This window comes from Rhagoletis pomonella, unplaced genomic scaffold, assembly GCF_013731165.1.
Source record: "Rhagoletis pomonella isolate Grant_MI unplaced genomic scaffold, Rhpom_1.0 Rhpom_scaffold_00012, whole genome shotgun sequence".
Lineage (NCBI taxonomy): Eukaryota > Metazoa > Arthropoda > Insecta > Diptera > Tephritidae > Rhagoletis > Rhagoletis pomonella.
This window is the reverse complement of record NW_023458566.1, coordinates 5936812-5946349: the sequence shown is the minus strand read 5'-3', so window position 1 is coordinate 5946349 and position 9538 is coordinate 5936812. Positions and strand designations below refer to the sequence as shown.

General features: G+C 34.3%; 1 protein-coding gene across 1 annotated transcript in view; it reads left to right on the top strand.

Moving 5' to 3' along the window:
• The first annotated feature begins 905 nt into the window (after positions 1–905).
• LOC118747542 (ammonium transporter Rh type B-A-like) overlaps positions 906–9538 on the top strand; it is a 25759-nt gene continuing 17126 nt past the window's right edge. The window contains exons 1-2 of the mRNA XM_036481592.1: positions 906–1685; positions 8592–8760. Coding sequence (XP_036337485.1) covers positions 1526–1685; positions 8592–8760 — 329 coding nt within the window. The 5' untranslated portion in view covers positions 906–1525. The remainder of the gene's footprint in view (positions 1686–8591; positions 8761–9538) is intronic.

The window sequence follows — 9538 nt, the reverse complement described above, 5'->3', positions numbered from 1 at the left end:
CTCCAAAAATACATGTGGGGGAGGAGAAAAGTCGGAATTTTTATGCTCTCACCCCCTAGGATTGTTCAATACCGAAAAAATATAGCCCTTTTTTTTGAAATCAAAAAATATAAATTCTAAACCATTTCAACGAAAAGTTTTTTTTTTTCCATACCAAGTACATGGAAAACTTTGAGCGCTTTAAATCGTAGGCGGTGAGAACATTAAAATTTCTACTTTACTTATTTTGGACCACCCTAATGTACATACCTAATTGTTTAAGAAAGTATGCATTTCTGTGGTTGCACACATCGACAATAAAGAAATTCGCTATAGAATTAAAATTGCCTTTTAAATTTTTTAATCCATTGCAATGCCAAGTGGCGTTTAATAAACAACATACGAAAGTGATTATAGACAATTGAAAAGAGATATGCATGTGAATCTATTTAGTGATATGTATGTACCTTCGACAAAGGCATGCAGTTCGTATTTTTAAACAACGTAAAAATCAGTTCATATGAGTGTTTTTTTACAATACAAACAAACAAACAATATCGCGCACACTTATCGGTGCCTTATCGCCCCTCGAGATCGGAATACTCTTACATCTGCCGCTGCCTCTTCCCTCCCCCCTCCTCTGCCACGACCAAAGTTACTGACACCGCCAGCGCCATTAAAACTGCTACTATTTTTGCCGTTGCTGCTGGGGTGCTGCCACCCCCCACACCGCCAACCATTTCTCATACACGGCGGCGCGCACTAACGCCCTAACTGGCCGCGGGAGGTGCCTATGCAGTCGTCGCTAGCTAGATCATCAAATCAGTCAGTAGCCAGCGTCAAATTTCGCACATATGCGCCAATTGTAGTATATCACAAAATTGAAATTCTCAAATATTTATTCCCCAGCAGTTGGGCGATGCGGACGTACCTTAGCCACAGAGCCGTTATAAGCGTTACTAATATTACAAAATTGTTCGCAAAAGTTTTAAAAAGGAAATGAACGCGCAGTGCAAAAGCTCTAACTTAGCGGTGATTTGTGAAAATTCAGTGTGAATTCAGTGTAACCTGAGTGCGGAAGTGTGGCAAGCAACGCAGCAAGCGAAACACGTTCGAAAGTTTACTTTTAGTATATTTTTTTTTTTTTTGGAAATTTTTGAATCAATACAGTTTATGTGATTTTCTTATAAAGCACGCGTCAAACAACTTTTAACTTTAACTAAGTGTAAACGCATTGAACTGGCAAAACGCATAAGAACGTATGCTCGAACACCCTTTAGGGAAATGCCGCATGCATGAAGGCATGGAGATCACTTTGAGCCACTAATGCTGCTACTTAATACAAGCATCCATCCACTCATATTGAGCTGACAATTTCGTGGCAAAGCTATTCGCAAATAACTTTTTCGTTCACGTACAGAGTTTCCTTCTTGGCAATCCGTCTCTGCTTGTATAAGTTGAGCACCCTTGACTGCGTCGCTGCTTGGATTCAAATTCTTTTTAGTATTTTTTTTACTTTTGGTATACATATCCGTTGTGACACAAGATGCATTCGACTGCTAGCAAAGCGTCAGGATTCATTGGCCTGATGATTGTGCAAATAATTTTACTTGCACTCTTCTGGTTGTTCGTGCGCTACAGCGATGAAGCATTGCCAAGCGATGAAGGCAAAGTATTAGGCGAACAACACGTTTCCAAATATCCGCGTGAGTATTCTGACAAAGTGTATCTGCTTGTTCTGAATGTCCTTTAGTCCTAGTTATAAGTGAATAAGTGATTGAAATAGAAATAGAAATGTGCGACAGCCGAAAGCATTTTATAAAAGTAATACACTCAACGAAAATTCTTACCATTTTTTGGGGGAGATTTGCAATGGAGGATGGCTATACGATTGTGTGTTTATTTTTATGCGCTTCTTTATCTCACCATTTTATGCTCTTGTGCAGGTCAATAAACTGTGAAATTGTCCCTCAGAGTCCATTGACTATAGCCTATCTAGAATTCTTCTATTTTGTGAACCTATCCAGAGTCGTCCTTGGAGGAGCGGCCAACTAACTTACAATTCCATTACAATTTTTAATACATCTTTTGCTAGTTTTACTCATTAGGGTGTTTGAGAGGAATTCATTAAAGTCATTCCTAATCTGTTACTCTCAGAAATTTGTTCAATAGTTCCTCAAATACTTCCCCAAGGATCCCTTCGGACAGGTCTGACAAATTTCTCAAGAACTTTTTTTCTCTATATTCTCATCAAGATACTAGCGCTTTTATAAAAATAATCCCTCTTCTTTCTATGAAAAGTTTAGGAAATCGTCGAGAACTCAAGGATATACAATTAAGCTTGGTAACCCTGAATTGACAAAAAAAAATAAAAAATTTGGACATGAATAATTAGTCTACTACAAATAATGGGAAATTACCTTTCTACTGAGACCCCATAAGTCTAAGTTGGAATAGTTTTGGCCCAGTTATTCAAGTTTTTCGTAAATCAATCTTTAAAAAAAATAAATAAAAAACAGCATCAAAAATCTCATTATTACAATTCTGTTGCAAAGGTTTTCAAATATTTTTACCCACATTTTGTAAATTCAATCTGTTTTGTCATCTGAGGGTTTTTTTTTTTAATAAGTTCTATAAGAAACTATTTTTATTCATAAAAAAATTCCATTTTTGGATTTATTTTCAAATCGGTCCAGCTCACGTAAATCTTAATATTTTTCCGAAATATTTTGGTGGACGTCTTCAAATACAATTTTTTGGTCATGCAGTCTAATGTACTTGAGTATTACGGCATTCGAAAACATTTACCCTATCACCAATATCAACAGAAACCATAGGTCTGTATGTTTCAAATACATATTTGGAATTAGTCAAAACTGAGATGAGCAACAAATTAACAATTAATAATTAAAACCCCAAATAGTTTATGATATATGTACAAGTAAATATAACAACAAAATAAAAATTTGTATACAAATGAATTACGAGTTTGCTAATACATACACACGTAGGTAGATAAAGTTGTGGAGCGAACAAAAAATTAAAACTGATAACACTATTTTTACACTCAGAAAATAATTTAGATAGGCCATAACTAAATCTCATTCTATCAAATTGGACCGATTAGAAGAACCAACAGCTCAGCAACTAATGAAATATGAAGTATATTCGCCAATTTGGTCAAATTGATTTCAACGAGTTGATAGTATTTGATTTACTTGTTGTTGGGCTTCAAGATATGTCTTAATTTTCGTCGATTATTGCGATTTTTCGTTCTAATTAAAATACGAATATATAGATATGCGCAAATAAACTATATAAACCAAGAAATACCTTGATATCTTGCATCTGCTTAAATGTATTTACAATTTTCTCAGTAAATGTAAAGAAAGCTTTATTATGGATATTGTTTCAAACTGAAAAAAGCTTCGAAAACCTTAGTACAGTCAAATTAGGGTCGAAAATTTGGTAAAATAAAGAGTTTGCATAGTGATCACTTCTTGATTTGCGGCGCTCGGGCAGCTGTGGAATCGCCACCATCTTCAAGGAAAGGGTGATCAGCGTTTTTACATCCTCAGATCTCAGATCGTTTTCTTTTCAACTCATCACATTTCTTTTTAATTTTTGGTACGGAGTTAATATTAAAAAAAAAACAGCGTAGGTGAGCAAAGCAGATAGTTATGATGCCAGCCTGTGATTTTTGGAAGGATCATCGAGAATTCGTTATGAAAGCAAAAAATCAAAAACAAGAAAATGTAAAGCTTTTTCATTATTTAACGGCATCTGTTTTGGTACCGCTAAATTTCCGGAAATTCCTTTTAGTGCATAATTGAATGCTATTGCGGCTACGTAACGATGTTCCAGAGATAAAAAAAGTAAAAAAAGTGAAAAAGCTCAATTCCATTTCCTTACTTTTCAAAATTAACCCCTTAATCCATTTCCTACACAAGTTTGAAACGAACTGCAACAAATCACGTAACAGCAACGGGTTGTTTATAATACAAATATCGTTACAATTTTCTAAAATTCCCAAAAATTAAATCACAAAAATTTGCATATCTCTCAACAACATTTCTGCTGTCAATCATGAGAAAATCTATTAGCTCACATTCTCACCCATATAAAATGTTTGAGTAGCAGTCAAATGATTTTGCAATGTACATACATATGCATACACATGCGCACCTATTTCTGTGTGTTGTAAAATATATATGGGCACTCTTATGAGCATAATATCGAATGTCATTAAGTGTAATCAACGCAGTGTTTCGTTTATCTATGGTGGGAACATTTTTTTTTTTCAGGCGGCAATGTAACAAAGCTCGTATAAAATATGGTTGTAACAAACAACACGTATTTACGTAGTACTACTTGTGATCATTGACGCCTGCAGGCTCAAAATTTTTGACGTCTCGCATATGTTTGGATACAAGTTGTCAATCAAAATTTTTTGCAAGATATGAATACTATACTCGTACAAGCAAATAACAGAAACCGAAACAAAAAGAAAAGAGGTAGTGGGAAAAAGTTTTTACATATTTTCTGTGCGCAGTAGTGCATATACATATACTTATTTGATAAGTACATATGTATGTATATCTGTGCATAATACGCAAGTGTAGGTACTTTTTGCCAAAGGCTTTAATTGCTGATTGTATCAGTGCAAGCTGTCTTTGAAATGAAAAATGGTTCCGGCAATAATTCGAAGTTATATAAGCTGTTATTAGCTTTTAAATTTAGAAAGTTCTCTGCACAATTTTGATAAAAAAAATTTGTGATTTCTTTGAAGAGCAATATGCAATATGCAGCGGTTGAGATAAAGAAATCCTATTCATTTTGAAAATTTCTACTTATTTCACCTTCGCCCTTCAGAAATACTTTTGTTACTCATACGACATGTAGTACTTATGTAGGTACTAGGAATGTTAATCCCGGGATCCCGCGATTTTTCCAGTAAAAAAAGTTAAAGGCAAATAATGAACAAGCTTATTAAAATATCACAACAATGTGGTTGTCAAATGAAAAGGGTTCAAAAACGATTTATTTCAAACATATATTTCAGAGGGTTGACACCTATTCAAAAAGCTCACATCAATTCAAAGAACAAATTAAACGAAAAATTTTAGCATGAGCACAAAACAAAAGAAGTTTCAGAAAGCTTTATTTTAAAAAATATTTTTAAAAGGAGCTGCCAACTGTTTAGAAATTCTACATCAATTTAGTTCACATTTTAAGCCAAATATTTTATTATGGGTACCCAACGAGAGATTTGCAAGAAAGCTTTATTTAGAATATATTTTTGAATAGGGCTGCCACCTAAATAAAAATTTAGATAAAATATTTTATTATGGGTATCAAACGAGAGAGGTTTTGAGAAAGCTGTATCATTATCGAAATAATTATTGACGATGGTGGCAATCACTATTTAAGGAATTTCAAATCAATTTAACTGAAAAGTAAAATTAAATCCCAATAAACTTATAAATGCGAAAGTGTGTGAGTGAATGTGTGAGTAAATACGACTTAGAGATAGTTTACGACCTGCCTAAAAAGTTAAATTTTAATTTCAAAATATGGATGCCAAACAAGCGAGGTCTAAAAAGGCTTTAAAATTTTATTTTTATTAATAAGTTAAGTGGACCATTATCTATTTTTTAAATATTAAAAAAAAAAATATTTTTTTCAAATCCACAGAATTTTTTCTTTTGATTGATATCCATATTGTTATTCTACAATGCACCAAATCTTTTAATAATTTGTTTATGCCATCATGTCCTAGAAATTTCAAAGTCCTTTAAAAAAACAAAATTCTAACTTCACAGAGAAAAATTAAATAGCAGTTATACTGTATTTGGCTCCTAGTTCTGTGAATATATTGATTTTTTCGTGTGTTTAAAAAATGTTTGGTTTTTGTCGCACGGTGTTATCAGAGTAGATTATACCTCCTCTAGTTGCTAGCTGTTATAGCCATCTCCTGAACTCGTGAAGGCAAGAATCGCATGCTTTGAAATGTTTCCTCAATCCTTTCTCAGATTTATTCTTAATAATTTCCCGTATTACCACTGTGTCCGGGACCCAGTACAGAATGGCTATATGTTGTCGTATAGATTGTCGCGATCGGTGGCATTTCTGAATGCATGCCAGATCAGTTCTTACCGCCCCCAGCTCCTACAAAGTAGCTTAACGAGGTGCTGTTTTAATTGAGCTAGGTCCATTGTATATGCCTCAGCCTGGCTCACAATGCAGTACTCCAGGAATCTCAAGCAAGGTTTATTGGAGCAGACGCCAAGAGATTTTCCTCAGTCGCTCGCCGACTATCCAAACCTGAGGCAGACACCTGAATATGTGGTCAGCTGTGCTATAGTGCGTCGATCACAAGAGCCTGCTGTCACCACTGCAGCGAGTACAAAATAATAAAAAAATTACATACTTTTATTGTCAATGTCATAAAAAATTTAACATGCTTTTTAAAAATATTGCCAACAGAATTCAACATCAAATTAAAGCATTTTTATATTAGCCTTTAATTATTAACAGACACATACAAACATATAGTACATTTCATATAGCTGTGTGGGTGTGTGTGGGTGAGCTTAGTTTATTTACAGTTAATTATTGAAAGCTTCACGCGCGCTTGTGTATTTACATAAATCCGCCAATGCAAATACATACGATGAATATCCCACACGCTTACTGATAGCCAAGATAAACTCTGCCATTAATCTTAATACAATTGGCTTTTGACAATGCAATTGCAGCAGCCTAATTGAAGCAATTAGACGAAATTAATATGCATGGCCCACAAAGCATATAGCTGAGCAACATATGTACATACATGCATACTTTTGCACCCACATATGAACATGTAGGTATGTATGCATTAATGTATACATATGTACAAGCATATGTTTCGTTTTTGTTAATCCATGGAAATGTAAGCAAGTGCGTGCTTAGTTTTTTTTGTATAAACGCGCACTTCATACAGCAAATGAATACATACTATGTATATATACATACATACATACATATATGGCAATTATGCATCATATTTATGTATGTATGTATGTTGAAGCATCTTTAACTTCAATTAATAAACGATAAATACGCTTAATAAACTGATGACAGCTTGAGGATGAGTGGCTGTGTAATTTTTTTGCATAGTCATAATCCAGCCTTTAATTGGATTTTATTTTATGAGCAAGCATTTAATTCTGCACTCTAGGTAAGCTCTTTAATGGTGTAAAATTAAATAGTTAAAATTCCCCGCAAAAGGCAGCTCCTTCCCCGATTCGCCGCAACGAAGCTGGGTCCGGACGATTCGCGTTTTCTTTGAACAGATAACCATGACTGTTTCTGCGGGATCGAAAATTAGGCTAGTTCGTTGTGAGCTGTTCTAAGGTAGCAGAACTCGGCGGTGTCGTAGCTGTAGTTGAGACAGAAGATGTGTCTTCTATAGACCTTTTTTGGAAAGTCTCACGGGCGACGGAGAAAAAAGATCGTCGTCCACCCGAGATACTGCTATTCTGACTAGCTACGCTGCGCAGCAGATCCGGTGTCCGAAGCATTCGATCTACTACCAGGCTATATTTATGAAGTGTCGGGTCCTAATGACCTGCAGTGAATAAATTAATTATACTTTTAAAATTTTTTTTCTTGACGGTGCTGCGCTAATAAGGCGAACTTAGCGCAGTGGGTAGACCATTGGCTTTGTAAGCGGGGGTCGCTGTGTCGAATCCCAGTGACCGCGATGAAGACGTCTGATAAAACGGCCTTAAGTTCAATAAAAATTATTTTTTATAATTTATTAGGCCAAAAAATAACCATTGTGATTTTGCTCAATTTTTTTTTTTTGAGATGGCATATTTTCAAAAACTATTTTTTTTTAACAAAAAATTTTTCAAGAAAAAAATTTGTTTAAATATTTATTTTCATAGAGAATTTTGATTTGTGTATGTGTAAGTTTTTTCAATTTTTTTCCTCGCCCCGTTCGCGAGATATTTGGAAAACTATTAAATCGATTTGTTTTTGTTTTTGTGCTGTAAAGTTTTTAAAATTGTATTAATCGAGCTCAAATTTCATATTTATTATTTAAGTTTATGCATCAACCCTAAAAATTTGAAACAAATCAAACACATCAAGTGTGAACCCCGTCCGTTTTAATATGGAACGCCCCATAAATGTATATTATAGATACCTCAGAATTAATTTCAGAAAAGCGCAATTTGTTAGTGCAAAAAAAAGGGAATTTTATGAAAGCGGAAGAACTGTGAATTATTTTGATTCCTTCAGTAGAAAAGTGTTATTAAAAAATGCCGTAAAATAGGTTCAGAATTTTTGGAACAACTATAGCCCATTTCCACCAAGAGCTTAACTGTAGTTAGGTGGCCAGGTATGTGTAAATACCATTAAGATGTGGTGATCAGCAAAGTTTATTTCTTACTTTTCGCTTTTTTGGTTTCGATTGCGTGTACTTAATAAGACCAATGATCTCCTTTTTCCAACAGGCATAAACTGCAGTTAAGGTTTGGTGGAAATGAGCTATAAATGTGTCAATTTTTGAATCGATCCAAGTAATCGAATTTCAAATTTTTCTTTTATTTCTGTATTTACAGATTTCCAAGATGTACAGGTGATGATCTACATTGGCTTCGGCTTTCTAATGACCTTCTTGCGCAAATATGGTTATAGTGCAACTGGATATACATTATTTATGACCGCGCTGGTTATACAGTGGTGTATTCTGGTTAAAGGATTCTTTCACATGGAAGATGGGAAAATAAGGTAATGATAAGCATTTAAAAAAAATATGCTGGTATTTGAAACCAAATAATTTATAAAACTAGTGCATGCAGCGGTTTTCGTATTCAACACTAAAAAAAAAATAACAAAAAAAGCCAAAAATTTGGATAACAATGACCATATTAGTTTGAGTTAAAGTCTATAATTTGATTAGCTACATATGTATCTATGTACATAAGTATGTATAAATTAACTAGCACAGTATTCCACCAATCATCAATTGTATAAAAGCATAACTAATTAAACAACAACAATAATAACCCAGCACTGGCTAAATTCCTGCGGCAATTTAAATAAATGAAATGAAGCAAAAAGAAAATAAATTCGTTGGAAAATCTCTAGATAATACATGACTAGAGATACATAGAAAGCCAGCTGAGCGAAGACTAACGAACGTGAACAGCAGAAAAACAAAAGCTGTTGTTGCATTGCATTAGAACATCAAGTTAGTTGAAAAACGAAAGAGAAGCGAAATAAAAACAAAAAAAAAAAACAATATATGGCAGACACTGTATTTTGCTAACCACAACAAGGATATAAGGACACAAATGCACAGCTTGGTGCAGCAAAAAATGCAAAGAAAAAATCGCTTGTAGTTATGGCTTAACTTGTGTAGATAACTAAAAGAGAGACACGCAAACAAGCGCAGAACAGAAAGTACTAAGGCGCAGCATTAAGCCGCAACTGCAGACGCAATTGCATTTTCTGCTATCTCTATGCGATCTATGTAAGTAGGTACATATGTATGTTTGTGTGTGTG